The sequence below is a fragment of the Nymphaea colorata genome, chromosome 1 (assembly GCF_008831285.2).
Source record: "Nymphaea colorata isolate Beijing-Zhang1983 chromosome 1, ASM883128v2, whole genome shotgun sequence".
In the NCBI taxonomy this organism is placed as follows: Eukaryota; Viridiplantae; Streptophyta; class Magnoliopsida; order Nymphaeales; family Nymphaeaceae; genus Nymphaea; species Nymphaea colorata.
Window position 1 is genome coordinate 12,435,119 of NC_045138.2, and position 27,833 is coordinate 12,462,951.

The 27,833-nt window shown below is 35.8% G+C and overlaps 2 protein-coding genes across 5 annotated transcripts; both read right to left on the reverse strand.

The window, feature by feature from the left end:
- Positions 1-2,679: 2,679 nt before the first annotated feature.
- On the reverse strand, positions 2,680-27,832 carry LOC116266105 (alpha carbonic anhydrase 7-like). 4 transcript variants are annotated; one of them, XM_050075811.1, is made up of 6 exons: positions 27,677-27,831; positions 4,584-4,801; positions 3,944-4,153; positions 3,664-3,831; positions 3,455-3,508; positions 2,680-2,929 (listed from the first exon to the last, which is right to left on the reverse strand). In XM_050075811.1, the coding sequence occupies exons 1-6, from the start codon at positions 27,762-27,764 to the stop codon at positions 2,834-2,836; spliced, it is 834 nt and encodes a 277-aa protein (XP_049931768.1). In that variant the 5' UTR covers positions 27,765-27,831; the 3' UTR covers positions 2,680-2,833. The 4 variants fall into 4 exon arrangements, with proteins under 4 accessions (XP_049931768.1, XP_031503059.1, XP_049931754.1 ...); XM_031647199.2 differs by lacking the exon at positions 27,677-27,831 and adding an exon at positions 5,276-5,406 and having other exon boundaries at positions 2,681-2,929; XM_050075797.1 differs by lacking the exons at positions 3,455-3,508; positions 3,664-3,831; positions 3,944-4,153; positions 4,584-4,801 and adding exons at positions 25,391-25,444; positions 26,057-26,224; positions 26,337-26,546; positions 26,997-27,214 and having other exon boundaries at positions 2,683-2,929; positions 27,677-27,832.
- Positions 10,682-12,869, reverse strand: LOC126409730 (NAD(P)H-quinone oxidoreductase subunit 2 A, chloroplastic-like). Its single transcript, XM_050075760.1, is given in 8 exon segments — positions 10,682-11,097; positions 11,100-11,152; positions 11,154-11,267; positions 11,269-11,431; positions 12,107-12,219; positions 12,221-12,582; positions 12,584-12,817; positions 12,819-12,869. Coding segments are annotated over 8 exon segments (1,506 nt in total).
- Position 27,833: the final 1 nt, after the last annotated feature.

The following is a 27,833-nucleotide window of genomic DNA, read 5'->3' on the forward strand; positions in this document are numbered from 1 at the left end:
AACCTCGCTGTTTGGCAGGTGTCAAACGACCCGATCCGCCTGATGCTCATTCCAAGCATGTTGGTCAGCAAATCTGCTGGCTTTAACGGAGTTAGGAATTTTGGTTTGACTGGTATTCATTAAAAAAAAATCTATTATATACAAGTGGGCAAAGTGTTTAGAGTGTTAATATAAAAATAATAACTTTTGTGAGGCATTGTCCAAATTGCTTATATTATATGTGTACGCATAATTTTGTGTGTCAATATGGTTGATGACTGTGATATCTTTAGTTCACTGTATAAAAAAAAAAAAAAAAAAAAAAAAAACTTTTAAAAAACTTTTTGTAAAGCAAAATTAAAAATAAAAAGACTATCGAAAATATTTTTTAATAAATTACTAAAATATTCTTTCTTCCTTTACTTTAGTGCGCATGGTGCACCCGGGGCCGCAATTTTCTGTCATGCAATACGACACCTACTAATGGTATGATCAGTAGTCTGGTAATAAAGCGCAGCAGTTTGGAAGAGAGTGGCATCGTTGGTGAAAGCATTAAAAGCCAATCGTTGCTTACTTTTGTTGAGATTGTAGCACGCAGCCTATCCTATGTCCAAATAGCATAAATGCTGTAGAAGAAATGAAGGGTGACAAGATCCTTAAGAAAAAAGATGTGGAACACAAAATTTAGGGCCTCCACTAATTACAATGTCATTGTCCACGGATCATTATATAAGCTTTAAGGGTGTTCGGACTTGTGAAGATAATAATTAATATTAGAATGACTGAGGAGAAGAAGCCTTACATCCCATGCGAAGATATTTACTCAAGACAGTCGTACTAGGCTGGAGATGCTTGATAATGATAGTGCATAATTTTTTGTCACATCTTTCACACGTTTATCTACAGTTCTATTGCTTTCGTACCTGTGTTATTTTAGTTCTCGAGAAACCATGCGCCTAATTGCATTGAGATTAGGGTAAACCAGCAGATTTAGAGTTGGAAAAGTAGTATTTTTTACAGGTTCATAATCGTATTTGGTTTTTCGAATATTCACATATTCGGGTTCGAATTCAGATTTAAATTTGAATAAACAAAAGTCATATCTGAATTCGAATTTGAAATTTGATTTTATAATCTGAATCCGATTTTTGTATTTTTCTGAATCCAAATTTTAAATCGGATTTTGCCAATTTTAAAAATTTAATAAAATTAAATATAGGATATTTTTCTAAAAATGAATCTGATCCAAATCTGTATCTAAATCCGAACTAATATTTATGTATATCCGAATCTGGTCGGATGTCATTTATTAAATCCGAATCCGATCTGATTTCTTAATCGAATATTAAATTTTTTTTCTAAATCAGATTTTTTTTTGGATCGAATCGGTCGGATATCCAATTCAAATCAGATATATTGGCATCCCTAGACTAAAGTGGGGTACCATAACTGGTAGGATTGGTGGGCTAGAGACGCTGGTCGTGAGTTCGGTTCTCATGAGGGTTGTGCATCTATATTGTAAACGATGGATGCATTGACTCCAATTAACAGATGTCTAACTTGGACCCCGAGGATAAGGGGGAGGTTTGGCCCCTTCAAGGTACCTCCAACCCTCTGGTTAAGGTACCTCCAACCCTCTGGTTAACCCAAATGTTGATTTGGGTAGCCAAAGTTTAGTTCAAGATGAAAAAATAATATGAAGGTAGGTCGTGATTGAATGGCTTGTATGCAGTTTTTTATTTTAGGCTTTTGGTACATAATAGGTATCATCGTGCATGAATGTTGGCATCTCCTCAAATGGAGTGATAAAAGAAAATGTGAACAGGTGAGGTTTTTAGATTGAAGAAAAGATAGGAGGAAAATGAACTGATCGCATAATCTTGTGTTTGGATGTGGGGGAGTGGAAGTGGGAGGAATTAAAAGGAAAGGTCACCCATGTTTATCTTCAGTTCCTCCGTTTTTCCAAGGGAAATTAATAAGAGCCGCTCTTTATGGAAGCTATAGTTCTACCCTCCACTGTCTTCTCTTAAGGAGGAAAGGGGCCATCGACATGCCTCTGTATACTCTTCCCCTCATTTCTCCCCTTTTTGGTCGAGATGGCAGGGAAGGCAGTATGAAAGTGCAGTCAGTTTTTTCTGTTGTATACTCAATAGTGCAAACCAAAGAATTGCCTCTTTACCCAAATTTTTCATGCCACCAATGGCAGCACCTAAAAATTTATGCAAGGGGATTATTTTCATAAGTTGGTGTCAATTATTTTTAAAAAATTATCTTGGCTATTGCAAAGATCTCATAAGTGGGTGTCAATTTGTTCAAATGCTTTCGTGTGTTGTTTTACTTGTCTTGCAACTGAGGGGATTCGTGCAATATTATTCACTTTTGTTGCTTTGGAAAAGTCTATGCATGAAGAGGAAGCTAATAGGGCTGGAGTTCAAGTTCGTTATTAGGAGACAGATTAATGTATGAGTTTGGCCTAATTCACTTTTAATTCTGCTTAAATGGATTTGACAACTTTAGACTTTTTTTTTATTTGGGGTTTACAATGACATTTATTTGAAAGTACATAACTTTACTTTTAAATGAAATCATACTTCTTCTTACATCATATATATAATATCATAAGGAAAGGCATACCTAGATTTTTCGAAGGTAGGCGTAGAATGCTTTTGAACTATAATAAAAAACTTTGTTTATAACATTTATTACAAAAAGAAAAAATTATGGGGAAGAAGTAACATAAGGAACAGTGATAATAATGACATGTCGCAACCACCAAGACAGGAGCAGGGGATTTGTTTATTTTACTATCAGTACATGAAGAATATGAATTATCTGTTTCAAAAAAGAAAAGAACTCAGACATGCGGTACATATGCATTGAATCTTGGAGTGTAGAAGTAGATGGGCCTTCGATTGGCAGGTTGTACTGGCCTCGCATTAGCCTCGTAATTCTGTTATCAGAAAGGCAGAAGAATAGGAATCAGACACTTTAGTAGCCAAAGACACCACGAGACATTGTTCTGCGATGGCCAACTGGCAAATTAAGTCAAAGCTCTTCATTAGTTTTAAACAAGTGTATATCACAAAAAAATGGAAAAGAAAAGGGGCAGACAGCTGATTTTTAACACATATATATATATTGGCAAAGCCTAAATCACTTATGTGAAAGTACGAAAAAACTAGTCGTCTTAAACTTTTGCTAAAAATTATTGTAAACAACACGAAACATTGTAATGTATTTGTAAATACTAATTGTATCGATAAACACCGTCACAAAAGGTGCATTTACAACCACAAGTTGCTTAGCCACCGTTTTTAATTATAGAGTGCAGTATTCAGCGTGGCTGGCTGGTTTCAAAATATGTGTAAAAAGGTATGGTTATGAAAAACAAAGATTTGAAAATACAAGTTAAGTTTGTGCCAACTTACGATGATTTGGACGGGAAGAAGAATTAAAAAAAAAGGTGTATACTCACGTCGTGGACCGCGTCCTTCAGCAACTTCACCTGCTCCCTGGAAACTGTCCTCACCTGAAATCCACCCCATGTAAACATGTCAAAAGACGAAACTTAATAATATTCACACGGTTTCCCAAAGTTCACCGAGTTCTTTGATTTCTGCGGCGGAAAATCTAGCAGAAGTGAATAATAATAATAGTCATAGTAATAATTGCAGACTTAATTACCTTCTTAGATATGGTCCAGATGACGCCCTCGGTGCATGGAGGAGTGGTGAGGGATCCCAAGTATCTGTAGTACTTCCTACTCCCAATCTTCACTCCCCTAGGATCCAAAATGCCCGCTTCCATCTCCGCTTCTTTCTTGTCGATAACCTTCTTTATCTCATCGCTCAACTGTAGAAGCAATAGATCGCCTCAAATTAATCATCTCACTGATGGTCTTTCCCACCATTCAGATGATGCAGAAAACGCGTTCGACATAACATCACAGAGAGAGAATACTAGCCTGCTGAAGAAAGGTGTCTTGGCGGCCGATCTTGTAGAGGATTCCCACGACAGCAGTCTGGTTGTCTTCGGTTTGATGGACCATGTGGAGCTCCAGGTCGTATCTCCTCCCATTGATCGTGTGCTCAGAGGGAGAATGCCAATGCAATTGTCTCAGAAAGAACTCTGTCCCGTTTATGTACATGGCTCCCGCTCCGCTCTCCCATTTCAACTGCTCCCCACAACAAAAATAAAGCGCCAGTTAACAATTCCACACCCGCATATTCATGATCACAGCAAACCGATATCCTTCTAACATCCATTCGATCACTCTGTTATAGAGCTCATCTATAAATCCAAGAAACACAGGATTTGTTCATCATGGGTTGCAGCTCGACTATAAAACTCACTGCTCATTATGACAGACTCTGAGGAACCTACAGCAAACGCCTATTTAAATACTGTGATCCTGTGATCTAAAGCCGTTTCCTGCTAAAGGTTATACCTTGTATGCAGATCACAGACCCAAGGAAAGAAAAACAGAGAAAGACATATAACAGTAGAATAGGAAAAGCAAAGCTAAAATTTTCGGCCCCAGTCACGGATATGACTAGCATATGATCATTTCTTTTAGGAGGAAAAAATTGAGGATAAAACCTTACCATGATATCATGGCCTCTGTTTTTTATGGTTCCTTTTGCGGGCATGTAGGTCCTCCTGAGTCTGCCCAAGTGAGGCAACACCACGACCCTCTCATTCAACAGATCAATGGGCGACTGCATGCGCCCACGGCTGCAATTGCTCCACTCCTTGTGAAGCTCTCCCCAGTGTTCCGGACCCTTCACGCTCCCTTTCCGATAATCAAATTCCTTTTCATCCTCTGCAAGAACATTCATTAGTCAGAAACAGGTCCATTAACTCTCTCTCTCTCTCTCTTTCTCTGGGCATCGATGATGGATGTTAGTATTTGGGTTGAAATCTTGGTGCAGAAATCTAGACGTCTTTTCTTGCTTATGTACCAAGAATTCCTTCTCCACTTTGATTTATGCATTGCATGTCAAACTGATCTAGAACTCCTTTTTAACACAGAGTCGGAGTTTTCTAGAGCAGCAAGCAGAGGATACATGCTCAGGAGAGATTCAAACTCATGGCATGTATCCTTGCAACTGGGTGACACGTTCAAATGCGATTGCTATCAGATGATGAGGTGTACTACTGTAAAAGATGAGCAGTAATTCTGGAGGAGCCCCAAAGGATTGGAGTCAGACAGCAACCATTTTAAACATAAAAGCAGAAAAGCAGAAAGCAAGAGAAAGCAAGAAATTAATGAGGAAACCAATGAAGCTCGTATTACCAACTTCCTGAGAGGCAACTAAAAGAGGATAGGCAGCAAGGAAAGCTAAGGCATGAAGAACAAATAGAACGCTGAGGAAGGAAGCCATCTTCTCTTTCTACAACTCCAAGATGCAAGCTTCCTTTCTTGTGAAAGAGTTGTTTAGTGCAGGGTTGTCCTTCGGCCTCATATATAGAAATACAGGAATCAACACGAGCGACGATCGTTTGACGTCGTCAAACATGTAGGACGATGGTAGGTCGTAATTTAATATGAAAAGATAAGATCTGGCCAAGGAAGGGGTCCGGAACTTAAGTGATCTTCCCTAATAAAAACCAGAAAATACAAATAAAATAACTATAAATTATTTGTGGCGTTCTCCTCACTTTATGCACATTGGCCACTTCATTTTTCAATACAGTGTCCATAGTTAATGGCGCTGGTGTGGGCAATTGCCTACACCAGCTACAAAGTAACTCCGCCACTAGTTCATCAAACTAAGGATCTTAATCATCAAACTAAGGATCTTAAGTAGTATATCAAACACATACTTGAAATCCTTATTTAACCTTTTTTTTATTAAGAAAATGACTCGTTCAACATCGGAGGGAGAGTTTTTGATCTAAAAATACCTGTTTTTCAAACTCTGAGGATTTATATGATATGTAATCAAACAGCTTCTAAAGGTAATTTATATTGCCACAATGAAAAGATAAAAAATAACTTATTTTCCAATATGGTACAACCCAATATCATCATGACTGGTTAATACAGGCTTATTAATCAATGCCCATAAAATCTAAAAAAGGATTTGGCTAGCAAAGCTGCTGGTTCAGTAAACGAAACTGAGAGTTGAATCGATTGCGAATGAACAACAAATGTTATTGTACGTAATTCTAAAAAAATAAAAAAATTAATTCGGGAAGTAAAAGGTTCTAAATTTTTAACTAATAAAAAAGTATGACATGTGGTTCATCTTTATGTCAATTGATGAATGCGGCCGATTCAATTAGAATCGTCCAACTCCCGGCTGTCAAGATGGACAGCAATGTTCAAATGTGTGAACAAGTACGAAGAAAACGTGGAGTTTATGGTTCGTGTACAATTCTTTTTTCAATGGCAGTCACGAATATAACGTCAGCAAATTCATGACAAATATCAAGACGTTTATTTCAATGGTACTTGACGTACTATCGAGAAAAATTGCAATAATATTTCTTATATATATATATATCATGGTCCAAAAGATCAGAGTTGGTTGGCCAAATTTGACGAAATGATATCTTAACAATGTTGAGATTTTATGAGTTTTCTAGACTTTTATTTTTCAAACACTCAGAATAAAGGTATACTCAAACGTCACAAAAACTGTTTTTGAAAGTTCGTCTGAAATTTCTACGGAATTATTCAGACAACTTTTCATGACATGGTCTACCGATGGGTTAATTTTATTACTCCAAAGGAAAAGTCTCACTAACAACTTGAAAATTTTGCGCGCCAACGTTCCCATTGCACCTAACCCCGATCGACTACAAATATATGATTATATATGCACCATTATACCCATAATGTCAATATAAATTATCGGGAAGAATAAAATTTCGATTTGAACGAGTTTGATGCATGGTTGTACTCCTGTCTAGTCTACCTAAAGGAAGCTTCCACAGTGGCTCGTAAAAGGGAAGCTTCCTTGCTCATTAACAACTGCAGCCAATCGGACCAATCCATGGGCCTGCATTCGCTAGCACCTACCACCTTTTAGAATTCCTTGGAAATTGTGTGAAGCTTTTAACTTCATATTGTCTTTTTTCTTTTAGTTGTGAACCCAATGGAGGTCTAGTGTCAAGCAGTGGCGGAGTTACTATGGGCCTTACAAAGGACGAAGTGGCGGAGTCACTATGGGCCTTATAGAGGACGGAGTTTAGTTTGATCAAACTAAACTCGAATTTAAGAAATATATTATGCAACAAAAAAATTTCAATTTTTAATCTTTTCTTTTGTGTTAATATCTTCAAATATTTGTTCTATTGTATGGATAAGTGTCCTCAAAACTGTGAATGATTTTTTTCTAAATCCACCACTAGTGTCAAAAGAATCCGACATTCGAAAGATTGGATTTGAAACGACACGACGGGCAGGTTGCCTTGTGGTTAATCACTATATTCTTCATTTATTTTTTAATGTAAATTTGTCGGAAGAGGCTTTTTTGGTTTTACCATTTTGTCCTTACAAAGAAGCGTGTTTTGTCCTCGTCATCGAATTCAATGTGACGGACGGTCGGATGGATTTTGACTTGCATGGGACCCTCTCAATTTATAGGTCCTTCGAGTTTGAGATCTAGCCCTTTTCAACTTGTGTGATCAATATTTAACATGATTGGATTAAATTAATGTAAAGTACTTTTATTAATGTTTAAATTTATAAATTTGAAACAAAGAATACGAGTAAATATGTAATTAGCTCATTAATATCTATTAATAGGGTATCAGGTCCGGCAATCGAATACCTTGCCATGTTGGATTGATGGCCAAACTTGGGTTGACTATTCAGATTACTTGAAGGCATTTTTATTGTTATAATATATATATATATATAATGCTAGCGACCTTGTTCCCCATAAATAATCCATTTGGTCAAAGAAGCTCAAAAGATCGGACAACTTGTCAAACGCAAAAATATGAACACCGTACATGACCTGGCCGGTTTACGTGCCCAACTTTCTGGACGAGCAAAAATTGGGCCTTTCTGACCGGTTTGAAATTGACTAATATTAATGACACTTTCACATTTATGGGTCAACTTAATCGTGGCCTCGAAGCCAAGTCCATGAGAGAGAAAGAGAGGGGGGAAGAGGACAAGAAGGGTCCGTGGCCTCGAAGCCAAGTCCATTAGAAAGAAAGAGAGGGGGGAAGAGGACAAGAAGGGTCCATGGCCTCGAAGCCAAGTCCATTAGAAAGAAAGAGAGGGGGGAAGAGGACAAGAAGGGTCCGTGGCCTCGAAGCCAAGTCCATTAGAAAGAAAGAGAGGGGGGAAGAGGACAAGAAGGGTCCGTGGCCTCGAAGCCAAGTCCATTAGAAAGAAAGAGAGGGGGGAAGAGGACAAGAAGGGTCCATAACCTCGCAATAACCTCGCAATGACACTTTAGAGTTGTGTTTGATAGTATTCTATTTTAAATTGGTGTGTTTTGGAAGATTCTTGGTTTGATAAAAATCCATACTAAGTGTTAAGAACCATGAATGAATTTAATGTCGGATGAAATAATCTGATCTTAAATCCATACCTCCCATACCCTGAGATTATAATAACCTAAGTCCTAAGATCAAGATTTGAACTGAAGATTGAACTACAATACGTCATCCAACCAAACCGTATGTCATCCAACCAAACCGATGTGGACATTTCAATTTTTATGAACGAAGAATAAAACCATAAAATGTGGACGGAAAGCCCAGGAGAAGAAAGAATGAGGGAACATGCTTGACTTGCACGTATCCCATTTGTTCATATAATGGAAATTAATATTTTTGCGTTAGATTCCATGGAGCAGCCAGAGGAGTGGCGATTCAGCTTTTTCCTTTTTTATTTTATTTTTATTTTTATGAAGGCTTCCGAACAATTTGGCCTGTGGCCCATATGGTATGGTATGGTTGGGTTGCTTCCAACTTCGTGACGGAGACTGGAATTCAACAAGTGTAGACGGCGAGTGGGATTCAACAAGTCTAGTAGCAAAATCTCGAGCCCGTGCCTGAAACGGTAGCTGTTACCGCGGAAAGAAAAAAGTAAGAAACACGACCTTTCTTTTTCATGGGCTCTACGAGTTCCAAACGTGAGCTGGTAGGAGCCTTTGCATACACCAGCCAATGAATTTTATAAATATTGATGCCTTCTGAAACGACTCAGAATTTTCCTTTCTTAAGGGGGTCAAATAATATTTTTGAAATTTATGCTGAACATTTTTACATATGTCAAATTAAAACATTTCAAAAGGATAAGCATAACTTTTTTTTTTAAACGTGCCTCCTCTCCTTCTGCCCCCTGATCCCTTCGACTAACAAATTTTAAAAATCTAAAATTGTTTGAATTAGTACCCCCATCGAGAAACAGTGAGTTGCACGCACTAGGATGGTCCATAAGAATTGTTTGAAACATTTTTAAGGATTTTTTTTAAATATTTTTTTTGGATTTTTAATTTTTAATTATTTTTTGTTCTTATAAAAGTTTTTTTAATTAATGGGGCTTTAATGCATGTAACCAACTTCTCAGAGGTTCCGCCACTGTGATGAGGAAACGGAGAAGTACCTTCTTCCATATCTTATTCTTTAAAAAATTGACGTGACTGAACCAGAAAAATCTCAACATTTCAAAGAAAACTACTTCCCGTCGCTTTTTTGTGTTCTGTTTCTGTTACTTTCCTGCATGGCCAGGATTTCTTTTGGATGCTTAGACTTGGTCGGCAGGGAGAGACTTGGTAGGTCTTGAAGAAAATGTTAAAATAAGTAATGGCTTGCTTTTTCGAAGTCAGCATCCCTGTTGCACCTCCGTTCTCGCATTAAGATATTGGACGATCCTGCTGAAATGAGCCTGGAAGCTTTTATACATGTCCAACTCTTGACTTTAAGATATTGGACGATCCTGCTGAAATGAAACAGAAGACATGTATAATATTGGAAGCTGCCTCATTTTAAAACCATAATTGTTTGTTTTGGAGGCAACTGGGTGTACCCTTAAAAAATAAAAACCTTTAGGGTTGTTTGATGACCATAGAGTTTTAAAATTAAAATTTTCATTTTTGATGAAACAGAATTGTGTTATCAAACACAAACTTTTGATTCTAGAGTTATAGGATCATTCTTGAATCAAAATTCTGAAATTGTGTTTCTACTTCTATAAGATGGAATTATGATTCTAGAAATTTAAAACTTTTTCATCTCCCTTTGAAGCACATGTGATAATGATTTTAATTCATTAATTCTAAAATTTTTAATTCATGTTCTATCAAACGTATCATTTACAATTTTGGAATTAAAATTCCAGACTATCAAATGCAAAGGGAATCCAAAATTGGAATTTCCACTCCAATTCTAGTGTGAAGTGGAATTTGGTTTCTTGAATTTTAATTGTAGAATCAAAATTCAAGGCCCATCAAACACATCCTTAATGAGTTTTGAAAACCTAATTTGCATGTTTAAATGATAAGGTAAAAACAAGGTTTTTACTTTTCAAAACTTGGTTTTTGTTTGGAGGGTAAAGATGAGTTTTTTATAAAAGACAAATTCAGTTGAATATTTAGCAAGCAATATATATATATATTATTCTTGTTCTTGTATAATTCTCATGTATATGAATGTGAATCCATATTAATTTTCCTTCACAAACAATCATGTCATTTACAGTCAATATCTTCTTTAGTCTTTCAGACCTTAAAAGCTAAAAGAGGGTGTCCTCAACAATTACAATAAGTGGGTTCATTGATATCTCTGGTATAGTAGATGCTACTACACATATAATCATACTCAATTCTATGGAATTGTTTGACCTTAAAGGAGATCTTCTATAATTTTGCACGTATGGAGTTAATTCTTCATTTCGTCCAGCCATTAATAACTTGATTATTTTTAGATGATTGTAGATAGAAACAATGCTCGTAAGGAGTCCTATTGAAACCAAGAAATATAGGCAGACCTGCCATTCAAACCTAAATAAATAGAGTTTTCAAAAAAAAAAAAAACCTGCTAATGGAGGAATATCCCCTAGGGATAGGAGACATAGGGCTGAAGAAAGAGCAAAAAAAGGATCTTTCGTGTATAATCTTACACAATCCCAAATGTTATCAGTTTCAGTAGACCAAATAATACAATGCAAGGAAAAGTTCCTAGATTCATGGAGATATAGCACAACATAAGTTATCATGCTTGGATATCCATCATTTGAGTCTCCAACAATTATTTCAATAATTACATATCCGATTTGACCTATGGACGAATATGCAAGCATACATTTCATGTTGTTTGAGTAATAACAATGAGTTTCCCAATATCATGCTAAGAATAACTAGGATTTCTAGAAGAAGATGCCATTCATTCGATTAGAAATAGAAAGAAATATAGGAAATTCGAGTGGCTGAAGCTGAAGCAACTGCTTTCAAAGTAACAAAAAGAAAAGCAACTACTGAAGTGGTAGAGTGAGAGTCGAAAGGAGGATTCCTCACTTCTTTTTCTCATTCAAAACCATGTATGAGGCTTTCATCCCGCATGGCTCCTAAGTGATAAAAACAAAGAAGAAATTATATTTCTTTTTTGATTATTTTCTTCGTATATGACTAGATCCATTTGGTTTCTAAAAAATATTACTAATTTTTAACTTTTTCAGGAATCCTTCATTAATGGTTGTGAATGATTGACTTTCTCAATCTTTTCGACTTTGGTTCCATGGGAGCTAGTCAGAAAGATTGAAAAATAGAACTATCTGATTTGATATTTTCTCAATAGCCATGAGATGATCATCTTAGGGTGATCTTTTTGTTGATGGATGCTCCTATTTCACTCATAATCTTTGAAGGATGAGAACCAATTATGTAGCATCTACATCGCTAATTCAAGTATTTTATACGTCATTAATCTGATCTTTTGTAAAAACTACCCATAATACCGAATTTGCAAAAAAGATCTGTTTATCATAAAGAGATTGGTTGTTCTTAACCCTACTTTAAAGATCACAATCAATTTTTGGTAAAAGTTATGTCTTGATATGAGTGAGGATATCATTTCTATTCTGTATGTCCATAGAGTTTTGAAAAATTCAAACATACCTGAGAAGAGATAGATACGAAGGTAGGAATTTGTTTAACAAATTGCACTCCTTCGTATACTCCATGAGTTCATTGATGAAAAGGGGGTGGGGAGAGTTTGAACCCAATTCCTATATTGATGGATATATGCACAATCGAAATTCTTGGAGAATTATACATTCACTATTTCTTGAAGCTTGATCTCTGCCCCGGATGAACCATATAGCCAAGAGAAACCATAAACCAGAATAGAAGAGCAGGCCCTACCCATGAACAAACATTTCGTAATAGCCCCATTAGAGTGTACATCTCTCTTGGTATATCCAAATAATAGGTAATAGCAAAAACTAAAACATTCTGGAGCTACAAAGATAGTTATTAAATCGTTAGCTCCACATAAAAACATTTCTCCAAAAGTAGCTGTTAATACAAAAAACAAAAACTCTGTTATAGCCATTTTTGTACATTCAATGTACTCTACAGATAGAGGAATACATAAAGTTGAACATAGTAAGATAAGGAATTGAAAGATTTTGTCAAAAATTGTTTGTTTGGAAATTTCCCGAAAAGCTAATCATCGGTTCTTCTCTCCATCAGAACAATAAGGCGGTTATGCTCATCACTAAAATTGTGGAAGAGATGAAATATAACCAATGTGCATCTTTTTGATTAGAGGTTAAATCGATTGTAAGAAGAAGAATTAGGCCAAAAATTATGATACATTTTGGGAAAATAAAGCTTCCATTGAACAAAAGCAAATGAAACACTTTCATAAAAAATTCTCATAGAATCGAGAATGAAGTTTTCATTTTGGACATGCCAGATCATAAACTAGTAACTACATCAAATCTTCAAAAATTGATAAGCCAATGATTTTTTCCGTGTTTCAGAATTCAGTTAACCAACATGTTACATAATTGATTACGATAAATTAGATCAGATTTTGTAGTTTTTTTGTCTGCAGTACCTCGGCGTGACATGAGCATAAAAAAGGTTCAAGAATTGGTTCTATAAGGGCTAAAAACGAATAATTTATTTCTGCTTTTTGACCCCATATTGTAGGGTGGATCTCCAAAGGTACGAAAGGTCTCCCTCCAAGCCATATATATGGTTTTCATCGAATACAGCTTTCTACATAATTCTATATGTATCTATGAGATTGAGTTGGAATTTTGTTTACTCGCTTGAATTGAGTATCAACTTCCCTCCTTTTCCTGCTAGGATTGGAAATCCTGTATTTTACATATCCATACGATCCAGTCCTGGGGTTTTCAAAATAGCATAAAAAGAAGCATTTTGAATCATTGCTATGTGAGTCAGACTTGTTCTAAAAAAAGTTGAGGTATTTTGAATTCTTTTTTGACACAAAGAAAGATTGGGAAAACCTCTAAAATGATTTCAATATTGGACCATGGACATATTAATATAATAGTTTTGAATCTCTTTAAAAAGAAGATCTTTTGTCTCATGGTAGCCTGCTCCAGTACCTTTATGAAACTTTCGTTATTCGGTTAGACATATACTTCAGATGTTTATAGCAATTCACATTTCACATGGCATCATCATCAAATGATAGAAGTCTTCGATAACAATCTACAATGCACTAGAACACCCTTGTTGATGATCTTTTACTCCGACAACATCTAGCATTCCTAGAAAAAAGTGATACCTCACACTGGGTAAATCCTTAACCCTTCCTACTCTTACTAATACTTCAGAATGTTCTTGTAAATTATGGTCAATACTAGGTATTTAAGTAGTGATTTCAAATCTAGAGGTTAATCGTACTCTGGCAACTTTACATAAAATAGAGTTTAGTTTTTTGGGGGTGATAGTGGAAATGTTGACGAAATAGTCATCCTTATTGTCACATATGGCTCATCATTCAATTGTTTCGAAGGAATTGGATCCTTTTCCTCGTTATGAGAATCTCCTTGCTTCTTCCACTTCATCTCGAAGAGTTACTAAAACCAATTCACTCACATTTTCATGTTTCAATTGAACACTTTCCATTTTGAATTATGATCAAGAGAGAATATTATTCTTTTTACCAAACAATCATATGCGGATCAATTCACGATCTTATAATCTTATAATAAGAATAAGGGATATTTCTTGATCAATCTCCTTGTCCCTCATTCTTCAAGAATAAAAAGGACATTTTCGAGTTTGAATTTTGTCCATTTGGAATATGGTTTCTTTTCTTTTCTTTTTCTTTGATTTCCTTCCAACATTCCTTAAGTCCCATGGGTATTAGTTTGATTCTTTTAATCAAAAGTACTATGTAAAATCTTTGGTTTCTTTCCTCTCCGTCAATCTGTATCCCGTAGGTGCAACATTTGAATCAATTTTCTTAGATATGAATCAATATTATTATATTCCAATTCTATCTCGATACATCCCAAGGAAAATACCGAATTGGACCCCATATTGACAGATTGGCATGAGATTATCCGTGCGGTTGTGCACTCTTCGAATAGGAATAATTTTTTTGAAAGATCCCAGCGTTCGTGCTTTGGTGGGTCATCCGAAATCCTTTCGATGACCTATGTTGAAGGGATATCTATATGATCCAATCGATTGCACAAGGCCCGCAGTAGGGATAGTATATAGAAAAGACAATCCTTTTCTATTGTCTTAGTATTTGTTAGCGATCCCGACTCAGTGAGTCCTTTCTTCCATGATGAGCTATTGGCACCAGTCCTACATTTTGTCTCTATGAACCGAGGGGAAAGGGGGGCTTAGTAGAAAGAACATTGTAAGAAGAGAGAGCAAGGAGGTCAGCCTGTTTTAAATATACGACATGGATTTTGGCAATATGTTGATCCGAATGAATAAGTCTTTTGGTGGAGGGTGAGCCAGGGCCTGCTAGTCAAGAGGATAACAAGCTACAAATTCTGTCTCGGTAGGACATGTATTTCTATTACTATAGGTTATGTGGAGTTACCATTATCCTTTTTGCCTAGATTTGCACGTGTCAAATCTCAGCAAAAACTTCTTTCTTGCATAAATATTGGGCTGGAATTGACGAACATTCAATACCAATATTAATTTATATTTATGTTTGAATAGATACATAAATGGAGCGTGATTGGTCCTGTTATTAGAAGGTTTGATCCTTCCATCCCATATTAATTCCATCTTAACTTAACAAATATTATTAGTTCTCTTTAATCATCTAAATTTCTATTTAGGACGTTCATGTTGGATACAATATAATCATAATCTATTCTGTATTTATAGTTTTTTTCTTTCTAGTTTGGTTTTTCTTGTTAATGATTCTTTTCTCAATTAGACTTTACCTTTCTATTCTCTTTGCTACACATGGAATTCACTTTTCATGACTGACATAGGTATGAAATTTTTTTTATTTTGGTATAGGCGTGTGGGGTGCATAGACATAGATCCACCAAAAATGTATTTTTTGATTTTATTCAAAATTGGATTATTCAGGCTATGTCCATACTATTCATATTCGAGCTAGTTAGTCAAAAGAAACTGTATGCTTTAATCCAGAAAATTCTAATTCCTGAATGATCCATAACGAGTAGCAAATGTGAACAAAACCTCTTTTATCTTCTAACTTTTAATTAATGGTAAAGAAAATATGGTAATCACATCTCGTTTAATAATTATCCGAAAATAGAATTAATTTTATTTCGATTCTAATGAGGGTTCGAGTTCGTGGTACCAATTCCACCAACGGGATTTGAGTTCCTAAGATAGGACTAAATGAAAAAATGGGAATAAAATGCATATCTAGACCTGTTTTGTATTGCACTTATATGTGTTTGGTATTGGTATAGCACTTATCTTATACAACTTACAATGAAAGAAGATTCTTTTTTTGGTTGACCGGGTGTGCATAATTCATAATCCATATGAAATGTTTTCTAGATATGTGATGTGCTGTTCAACAATGGAAGGTATCAATTGCAATATTTGTGGCTATTCCCTATTTCATCAACAAATCAATAGGAATAGATGCATTACATTGTACACAATTTGCATCTGTTCTAATGAACTGATGAGTAATGGAATTGTAAATCAATTGGTATGCAGAATAGTGGACTTAATTTACTTGACTTTATCAAACGATTTTGGAAGCAAAAAAGTAGAATATGCCGAAAAGAAACATGCCACCCCTTTGGATTGTTATTATTCTATTTCAGTAAGAAACAACAAACAGTCTTTGGTTTCGGTTAGAAATTTGTGTGATGCCTTAAGATATCCATGATTGTCCTCCGTTACAATTGTATATATAACATAACCCCATCGATACTGAAAGATCATGATGCTTTGATTATGGTATTCTCAATTAGATTCAAGCATGAATCGAGGACGTCCACTTTATCTTATTTTATTTACTTTACTGTGTCTTTTTTTAATTCAGTTTTTTAGTTTTACTATATTTCTTATTATGTTTGATGCTCATGAACAAAAAAATGAAATTAGTTTTAGATTTTGTTTCTCGTCCCATTTATATGGGTTAGACAGTTGATGTTTTAAGGAAAAACAAAATTAAATTTCAGGTCATGATGATGATCAAAATGATCAGATTGATGTCTAGGAGATATTATAATTTTTGGTTGTGATTGTGAAAACTTGTTGATTGATTTAGAGATCAAATTGAATCTACGAAAGAACTACTTTCCACCAATAGAAATGATGGCAAAATACGAGCTTTTTTTTAGATGAAACCATTTTTAATGAATCCTTGATACTTGTTGAAGTTTGAGATTAGTTAATTTATCATTTACCATCAAACCACTTTCGCCCTTTCCAGTTTATAGGAAGGAAGAAGGAAAAAAGACAACTCCAATCCTAATTTGATTGATGATTTTGAGGATCCGTTTGCTGTAGATAGGGAAGAGATCTTTGGAAAGTAGGATTTTACAACCCGATAAAGAATCAAATTTATTTAAATGTTCAATCACTTCTATATTTCTTTTAAAAAGGAACTCAACCCATGGAAACTGTTCATGATATTTCAAAAAAGGAAAAGGTATTTAAGGAACTTCGAGTTAGTCAAACAAAAATGAAATTAATGAGATCAAAAGATGGACTGGTATAGTAGCTAGTTCTAATTTTGTTTAATTATTTCTTCGCCACTCTCTAGCTATATTCATACCTATTTGCTATTGTTCCTATATGGTTTGAGATAATGTAAGAACAAAAAATTTCTTTGTCTTTTTATATTTATATGAATTTGAGAGGAATAGAAAAAGGGTTGTACATAATAACTGAAGTCCATGTAATTATGAGATTACCATTACTCAGATGGTTTTCCTTGGGATTCCCTCATGTCAAGAAACAAGAGGTAGATTCTGGGGCATATAGTGATAGTGAATAAATATGATATTCTTTTTTACCTACATCTTCTTTACTTCACTTAATTTTAATTTCTTGTAGTCCCGATCTAACACAAGGCCTTATCTTATTTATATTTAGTTTATTTATTGTCTTTTTGTATTTGATTTCCCAATATTATGTTTGTGTTGACAACAGTCTCTTGAATAAATAGAATACCATACAATTTGATCGAAGGCAAACTGATCTCTTCTTGCAGTTTTATAGGTTTGGTTTTTTACTTCATTCAAAGGATGGGTTTGAGGGATTGTTTGTGATACAGGAAGTAGTTTTTTATTTACTAAAGCTGTACTTATTTGTGAATATGCTCTTCTTTATTGTATAGATTTTTTAGAACCATAGTTTCTTCTAAACTTGCTGTTATTCTTATGCTTATGTTAGTTCAATGTTTTGACCTGATTGGTTTAGGTAATCAAAGATCTTGATTTTTATTTCGATCTTAATTAGATCCTTATCTAGGTTGCTAATTCAACGGTAGAGTACTGAGATTGTAAATGCAGCTATGATCTTTTACACATTAGGATGAAGCAGATTCATCCATAACATCGGTAGAGTTTGTAAGACCATGACTGATCTTGAAAGGGCATGAATGAAAAAAAACAACATGTTGTATCAATTGATACTATGAGAATACTTCATTCATATCTAGTTATATTAGATCCATAAAAAATGTCCTTTTAATTCTTAGCTAGAGCGATTCAAAATTCATTCACAGTTGCGTGAAGTGAACAAGGCTCCAATTATAAGGAAAAACCAAAAGCAATGCATTTTTTTTATTATTTGAATTCGAACAAATACCCGATCTGATTAGATGTTAAAAATATATTAACAGCCCTCCTGCGAGTGGATCATTGGTTCATTAAAACAAAAATTCCTAACTATTCATTGTTCTCCTCAATGTGTACAAGAAACTATGTACTAATCAATATGACTCATTCCAAAGTCAAAAGAGCGATAGAGTTGCAAAAATAAATGATTTCGAATAGACAAGCTCTTGTAACTATACCCAAAGGCAAACGAGTTGGATGGAAAAAGATAGGATGCATTGATTAGACGTCTTGTCTCCAGGTATATCAGTTTTTATAATATAGCTTGTTAGGACCATATCGCACTATGTATTGATTATTTAATAACCCAAGAAAACTTTTCGCGTATGCGGTTCAAGTTTCATTTCTTTCTAACTCCCTCTCGGTTCCAACAAGCCGTAGAACGAGTGAATCTGAGCTGGGAGTAGAATTGTGTAGGGCTGTGAAGCTGCCCCTATCCTTCGGCAGGTTCAGAATGCAAAACCTACTGTCTAGGCTATTGCTGCGTCCCCTAATTCAGCCGACCCTGTTGCTATCTCTCCTCGACATCTCAGATAGACCAGCAGACGAGAGGCACTACTTTTTCGGTAATTTCCTAGTAATCAGTGACTCCAGCAACTTCGACTCCCTCACGTCCCTTCTGTCCTTCAAGGGTGCACAAAGAGTTCTTTTGGAGCAATATCTTCATCATCTCGGAGCTTCGCTCAAGGAGAATCTAATATCTTCTAGAGTAAGAGTTCATTTTTCTAAATCATTCTCATTAGAGGTATGTGACCAATAGCTCATTGCCGCCCATTCAGTGAGCAAATTTCCAACGATGAGTAGGGGAAGCATGGTGGCAGCCGACGTCACATGGAAGGCAGACGACCTGGCGGCAGGCTCAACGAGCAACCAGCGTGCAGCGGCGTGAACGGCGTGAACAACCGGCAAACTGTAACTCCACTAGTCAGGCGTCATCTTTTCCTCTCCAACAGGCAGCAGCATGCGAGCAGGTCTCCCCTCTTCTATTTAAACCCTTATCGACGAGAAATTCGATAGTTTTCGATCGTCTTGTAAAACTTACAAATCTCTAAGCAATCCTTTGTCAATTTGAGCACGAATCGATCCTGCACTTAAGCTCGAAACAACTCCCCAAGTGCTCAGATCGGTTCCCCTGTCTCCTACAATTCCGACGAGCCCAACCTCGGCCGGTGCTGTGACTCCCATCGGTTGGAATTAACAAATTCCCCGCTGCCGGTTTGTTTCCTATAGTAAATCTCCCCCTGCTCGAGTGAAGGAGAAAATGTAGTCTTCGATGGCTGTTCAACTGCACGCCGTTGATACTTCCAGCGATCAATCTCCAAGCTGTGGTTTAGACAACATCATCAGTGCGTTGTGGATCCAACAGACCAGCGCTTGACACCTCAGGTGAGTCTACCGATCGAATCTCTCGATCTCCGGCCGCCCTTGTTCTGAAACAAAAATATCCCGACAGCTTTGTTCAAACCGGCACTGTGGTCTCTACCAGCGACCAAACGCCGCCAAATTGCTCAAGTAGAATCCCCGGCATGTGACGATTCTAACAAGCCCAAGCTCGACCGGAGTTGGTCGAAGTTGCAGGTTTTCTGGCTGCCTGTTCGCCTGTCTCTATGCTACTGTCCCTAGTACAACAGAACATACCTCCGTTCAACGGCCATATCTTCGGATCCCATTGTTGGGTATTCATGAGGAAGGACTCTTTGTCTTCCTGACTCCCTCTCGGTTCCAACAAGCTGTAGAACGAGTGAATCCGAGCTAGAAGCAGAATTCTGTAGGGTTGTAAAGCTGCCCCTATTCTTTGGCAGGTTCAGAACGCAGAACCTGTTGTCTTGGCTGTTGCTGTGTCCCCTACTTCAGCCGACCCTATTGTTATCTCTCCTCGGCATCTCAGATAGGCCAGCGAACGAGACGCACTGCTTTTCTGGTAATTTCCTAGTCATTAGTGACTGCAACAACTTCGACTCTCTCACGACCCTTCTGTCCTTCAAGGGTGCACAAAGAGATCTCTTGGAGCAATATCTTCATCATGTTGGAGCTTCGCTCAAGGTGAATCTATAAGATCTTCCGAAGTAAGAGTTCCTCTTCTAAATCATTCTCATTAGAAGTATGTGACCAATATCTCATTCCATTTCTTTTCCTTATTTTCTCTCATCTTCATCGATCCATGGCCATATGACGTAGCTCTCATATCTCTTTTTTAGAGTCAAAAAGCTATTCTTGAGTGCATCGAGAGTACGAGAAGATAAGATGATATTTCATTTTGATGATTGAAACATGTTTTTTCTTTTCTTGAATGTTGCTTTGTTTTGAGATATTGTTCGTGCAAAATTGATTAGTTTTTCCTATTTATATGTGAATACACGACAAGAATGATGGTGTGGTTTGGGATTCTTCTCTTTATTCTTATGTTAATTTTTAAGGTTGGGATTTGTCCAACTCGAGAAAACTTTCACGAATATGTACATGTTAATATGCATTCTCATGTCATTCTTGCATTTAATTTTTCTTTTTAATCACCTAATTAAGAACCCTAACGAGAGCCTTATTATGTGGTTTAATTTTCTTTCATACTCAACAGTGGAAGAAATATGTTCCCTTGTAACAAACAAAATAATAATATTTTATGTTAATATATAAAATATTTGAAATCATGCTTTTCAAAAGATTTTCGAAAGCAAAAACCCTCTTTAATGTGACTTTGGAGACTTAGCTTAAGCTCCTGCATGAGCCTGGGTTCATCTCTGGCCTACATAAAGCTTGAAGCCGGATATTTTAAGTTATTTTTTATTTTTAATCTCATGATGACACATATGTATATACATGTTATATGCGTATATGTGCACATGATGATTTCCTTCATCATTCTCTCTTTATGTTTCTATATTTTATTTTACAAATTTTCATATACACATGAATGCATATATATATATATATATATATATATATATATATATATATATATATATATATATATATATATATATATATATATATATATATATATATATATATATATATATATATATATATTATTTTCTCTTTTTAAAATCTTTTATTTTTTTATTCAAGTCACATGAATGCATATATATATTTCTCTACTTCTTTTCCTCTAAAATTTCTCTTTCTCTTTAAATCAATATTTTTTTTTATAAACTTTCATATATGTGTATATGTGATGACATGTACATGCATATGTACATCTTTTTCTATCTCTCTCTATGTCTTTCTTTCTCTTTCTTTTAAGAACTTCTTTTTCCTCTCTATTTAAATTAAGACTTCATTTTCAAAATTTTTAACATACATACGTGTATATATATGTATACATATATACTTTACGCACATACATACATATAAAGATACATATCTCCCCCCTTTTAAAATCTTTCATTTAGTATCTTTGAAATCTCTTTCTCTTTCTCTTTTTATCTCTTTCTTTCTATAGAAGTATTTCATCTTTTCAATTCTTTTGGATATTTTTCTTCAAAGATCTAAGGTTTTAACTTTCTATTTGTGAATTTCATTAAGACCAAAAATCAAGTAATGACCCAATATTTGAATAATGCTTGATGGTCTACAACGTCATTCCATTTTCAAAACTTTTCTCTTTTCATGATAATATTTATAACAATCTTATGAATAATAAAAAGTGAGAAACTTAGGTGTATGTGATGGTAAGAACACTTTTAGATAAATGTGATGGTAGGAATGAATTATTTTCTTTCAATCATATAGGATCGATGCATTCAAGCATTCACACTCACTTAACATTACTTATGATCACAAACACATCTCCAAAAGAACTTAGCAAGATGAGATAAAGCTTTAACTAAGTAGTAACCAAATTAGAGCAAAACCTCAAACCCACTTAAAGTCTTAAGAGAACACTAAATCCACTTCAAAAATGATTTCCCAAGCTTTCCAAATGATATTTGTAAAGATTTTTCAATTCTAGATTTTCTTTAGTCAAAATGTTTTATACTTTTAAGTGATTCTTCAAAAACTTTTTCAAAGATTTGAAACATCAAATTTCAATATTTTCTCAAACACTACACTGCATTTAGAGTAAAAGATGTTTAAGCCAAAATGAAATGCATCAACACATAGCCCTTGAATTGATTACCTTCGGTAAAGGCTTCAATGACGGTTGATCCTTGTACCGACGGGTGAGTCCCTTTCTCTCTCATTTTCAAAACAAAACCTCATTTTTTTGAAGCAGTAAAAAAAAAAAAATTTGGAGATGCAAACAGAGTGGCTCTTTATCGAAGCTATAGTTCTACCCTCCATTGTCTTCTCCCTAGCTCTGTAGTTAAGTAGGAAAGGAGCCATGGACATGCCTCTTTCCCCTCATTCCCCCCATTTTTGGTTGAGATGGCAGAGAAGGCTGCATTTTTTGGTACATTTGTTTTGATTCACTAGTCCGAGATGCCTCTATGTGCTGATCTTGCCTCTTTGAGACAAAGGAATCTACCATAGTTCATCTAACCATTGTTTGCCCAATTATCATATTTTTCCACTTAGAGAATTTTCAGTGGTTTCACCTAATTAGAGTGCAACAATGATTCTAGGTGTCATCTATTGAGTTGATTAACCATTGTGTATGAAAGTGCAGTCAGTTTTTTATCTATTGTAAACTCATTAGTGCAAACCCAAATTTTTCATGCCACCAAAGGCTGCACCTAAATTTATGCAAGGGGATTATTTTCATAACTTGGTGTCAATTATTTTAAAAAATTTATGTTAGCTATTGTAAAGGTCTCATAAGTGGGTGTCAATTTTTTCAAAAGCTTTCGTGTGTTGTTAACTATAGCTTCAATATTTTTTCAAACACCACACCACATTTAGAGTAAAAGATGTTTAAGCCAAAATGAAATGCATCAACAATAAGCATAGCCCTTGGATTGATTACCTTCGGTAAAGGCGTCGAGGACGGTCAATCCTTGTGCAGATAGGTGAGTCTATTTCTCTTTCATTTTCAAAACAAAATCTCATTTTTTTTGAAGCACTCAAAAAAAAAATTTTTTTTTTTGAGGATGTGAACAGAGTGACTCTTTATCGAAACTATAGTTCTACCCTCCATTGTCTTCTCCCTAGCTCTGTAGTTAAGTAGGAAAGGAGCCATGGACATGCCTCTTTCCCCTCATTCCCCCCATTTTTGGTTGAGATGGCAGAGAAGGCTGCATTTTTTGGTACATTTGTTTTGATTCACTAGTCCGAGATGCCTCTATGTGCTAATCTTGCCTCTTTGAGACAAAGGAATCTACCATAGTTCATCTAACCATTGTTTGCCCAATTATCATATTTTTCCACTTAGAGAATTTTCAGTGGTTTCAGGTAATTAGAGTGCAACAATGATTCTAGGTGTCATCTATTGAGCTGATTAACCATTGTGTATGAAAGTGCAGTCAGTTTTTTATCTATTGTAAACTCAGTAGTGCAAACCAAATAATTGCCTCTTTACCCAAATTTTTCATGCCACCAAAAGCGGCACCTAAAAATTTATGCAAGGGGATCATAAGTTGGTGTCAATTATTTTCAAAAATTTATGTTAGCTATCGTAAAGATCACATAAGTGGTTGTCAACTTTTTCTAAAGCTTTCGTGTGTTGTTTACTTGTTTTGCAACTGAGGGGATTCATGCAATATTATTCACTTTTGTTGCTTTGGAAAAGTCTATGCATGAAGAGGAAGCTAATAGGGCTGGAGTTCAAGTTCGTTGTTAGGAGACAGATTAATGTATGAGTTTGGCCTAATTCACTTTTAATTCTGCTTAAATGAATTTGACAACTTTAGACTTTTTTTATTTGGGGTTTACAATGACATTTATTTGAAAGTACATAACTTTACTTTTAAATGAAATCATACTTCTTCTTACATGATATAGATAATATCATAAGGAAAGGCATACCTAGATTTTTCGAAGGTAGGCGTAGAATGCTTTTGAACTATAATAAAAAACTTTGTTTATAACATTTATTACAAAAAAAAAAATTATGGGGAAGAAGTAACATAAGGAACAGTGATAATAATGGCATGTCGCAACCACCAAGACAGAAGCAGGGGATTTGTTTATTTTACTATCAGTACATGAAGAATATGAATTATCTGTTTCAAAAAAAGAAAGAACTCAGACATGCGGTACATATGCATTGAATCTTGGAGTGTAGAAGTAGATGGGCCTTCGATTGGCAGGTTGTACTGGCCTCGCATTAGCCTCGTAATTCTGTTAACAGAAAGGCAGAAGAACAGGAATCAGACACTTTAGTGAGCAAAGACACGACGTGACATTGTTGGGCGATGGCCAACTGGCAAATTAAGTCAAAGCTCTTCTTTAGTTTTAAACAAGTGTATATCACAAAAAAATGGAAAAGAAAAGGGGCAGACAGCTGATTTTTAACACATATATATATATATATTGGCAAAGCCTAAATCACTTATGTGAAAGTACGAAAAAACTAGTCGTCTTAAACTTTTGCTAAAAATTATTGTAAACAACACGAAACATTGTAATGTATTTGTAAATACTAATTGAGTATAAAATATGTCTCAATTCAAGTTATTTTTAAGAAAAAATGTTGATTTTTCCACTATTAAAGATTTGGTATCATATGAGCTGTTTTTTTTTTATTATTATAGAAACATGTTAGATTTTAAAATGATTAATTTAGTATATGATTCTCATCAACACATTTTTAAGATCATATTTATACGGTTAGATTATATAAAAAAGTGGTTTAGCAATCGATTTTGAATGGTCTGGCTTTTATTGCCCTTAGATCTAGTGGTCTAGGATCTATCATTTATTTTATATATATATATATATATATATATATATATAGAATAATTAAAATAAGCTAGTCGCTTATATACTCGAATGATTAATTTTTTTATTTTGTATCGTTAAACACGGTCACAAAAAGGTGCATTTACAGTCACAAGTTGCTTGGCCACCGTTTTTAATGATAGAATGCATTCTTTGTTATGATTTGTAACGACAAAAGAAAAAATAACTGTCCAGCGTGGCTGGCTGATTTCGAAAATATGGTAAAGAAGTATGGTTATGAAAAATAAAGATTTAAAAAATATAAGTTAAGTTTGTGCCAACTTATGATGATTTGGACGGGAAGAAGAATAAAAAAAAAAAAAAGAGTATACTCACGTCGTGGACCGCGTCCCTCAGCAACTTCACCTGCTCCCTGGAAACTGTCCTCACCTGAAATCCACCCCACGTAAACATGTCAAAGGACGAAACTTAATAATATTCACACGGTTTCCCAAAGAAATTTCTCCTGCCCGTCACAACAAAACAAAATTGAAGAGAAAATTAATTCGTTCCCGCACAAAACCCACAGACTGGGAACGCAATGCCCACACATGGTTGATTGCTTTCCATGTGAAAATATTTTTTCGATATTTGCGCGAGGACTCCATGCTTCTAGAGAAAACTAAATGGGAGCCCGACATCTACAGAAGGTTAGGTGAATCCTCCTTAAAGTTCGTGCAAATATAATAAAGCTAAGCCAATTGCACCCTCTTTCAAGAACATGAAAGGCCAATTTTCGAAAAGCAACAAGGAAAGTAGCTCCCTTGAGAGGCAAGAGACAACTTGCTATGTCACATTCAAGGTGACGCTGAATTCCTCCAATATATTTTTGGCAAGCTGGCGTTGGTGCCCCCCTCTAAAATTACTAGAAAATTAATATAATTCGCAGTCAAAATTCTGTTGTTTTCTGTCAGTTAACCGAGTTCTTTAATTTCTGCGGCGGAAAATCTAGCAGAAGTGAATAATAATAATAGTCATAGTAATAATTGCAGACTTAATTACCTTCTTAGATATGGTCCAGATGACGCCCTCGGTGCATGGAGGAGTGGTGAGGGATCCCAAGTATCTGTAGTACTTCCTACTCCCAATCTTCACTCCCCTAGGATCCAAAATGCCCGCTTCCATCTCCGCTTCTTTCTTGTCGATAACCTTCTTTATCTCATCGCTCAACTGTAGAAGCAATAGATCGCCTCAAATTAATCATCTCACTGATGGTCTTTCCCACCATTCAGATGAAGCAGAAAACGCGTTCGACATAACATCACAGAGAGAGAATACTAGCCTGATGAAGAAAGGTGTCTTGGCGGCCGATCTTGTAGAGGATTCCCACGACAGCAGTCTGGTTGTCTTCGGTTTGATGGACGATGTGGAGCTCCAGGTCGTATCTCCTCCCATTGATCGTGTGCTCAGAGGGAGAATGCCAATGCAATTGTCTCAGAAAGAACTCTGTCCCGTTTATGTACATGGCTCCCGCTCCGCTCTCCCATTTCAACTGCTCCCCACAACAAAAATAAAGCGCCAGTTAACAATTCCACACCCGCACATTCATGATCACAGCAAACCGATATCCTTCTAACATCCATTCGATCACTCTGTTATAGAGCTCATCTATAAATCCAAGAAACACAGGATTTGTTCATCATGGGATGCAGCTCGACTATTTATTGTGTTTTTTATGGAAAAAACTCACTGCTGATTATGACAGACTCTGAGGAACCTACAGCAAACGCCTATTTAAATACTGTGATCCTGTGATCTAAAGCCGTTTCCTGCTAAAGGTTATACCTTGTATGCAGATCACAGACCCAAGGAAAGAAAAACAGAGAAAGACATATAACAGTAGAATAGGAAAAGCAAAGCTAAAATTTTCGGCCCCAGTCACGGATATGACTAGCATATGATCATTTCTTTTAGAAGGAAAAAATTGAGGATAAAACCTTACCATGATATCATGGCCTCTGTTTTTTATGGTTCCTTTTGCGGGCATGTAGGTCCTCCTGAGTCTGCCCAAGTGAGGCAACACCACGACCCTCTCATTCAACAGATCAATGGGCGACTGCATGCGCCCACGGCTGCAATTGCTCCACTCCTTGTGAAGCTCTCCCCAGTGTTCCGGACCCTTCACGCTCCCTTTCTGATAATCAAATTCCTTTTCATCCTCTGCAAGAACATTGATTAGTCAGAAACAGGTCCATTAACTCTCTCTCTCTCTCTCTCTCTCTTTCTTTGGGCATCGATGATGGATGTTAGTATTTGGGTTGAAATCTTGGTGCAGAAATCTAGACGTCTTTTCTTGCTTATGTACCAAGACTTCCTTCTCCACTTTGATTTATGCATTTCATGTCAAACTGATCTAGAACTCCTTTTTAACACAGAGTCGGAGTTTTCTAGAACAGCAAGCAGAGGATACATGCTCAGGAGAGATTCAAACTCATGGCATGTATCCTTGCAACTGGGTGACACGTTCAAATGCGATTGCTGTCAGATGATGAGGTGTACTACTGTAAAAGATGAGCAGTATTTCTGGAGGAGCCCCAAAGGATTGGAGACAGACAGCAACCATTTTAAACATAAAAGCAGAAAGCAAGAAATTAATGAGGAAACCAATGAAGCTCGTATTACCAACTTCCTGAGAGGCAACTAAAAGAGGATAGGCAGCAAGGAAAGCTAAGGCATGAAGAACAAATAGAACGCTGAGGAAGGAAGCCATCTTCTCTTTCTACAACTCCAAGATGCAAGCTCCCTTTCTTGAGAACGAGTCGTTTAGTGGAGGGATGTC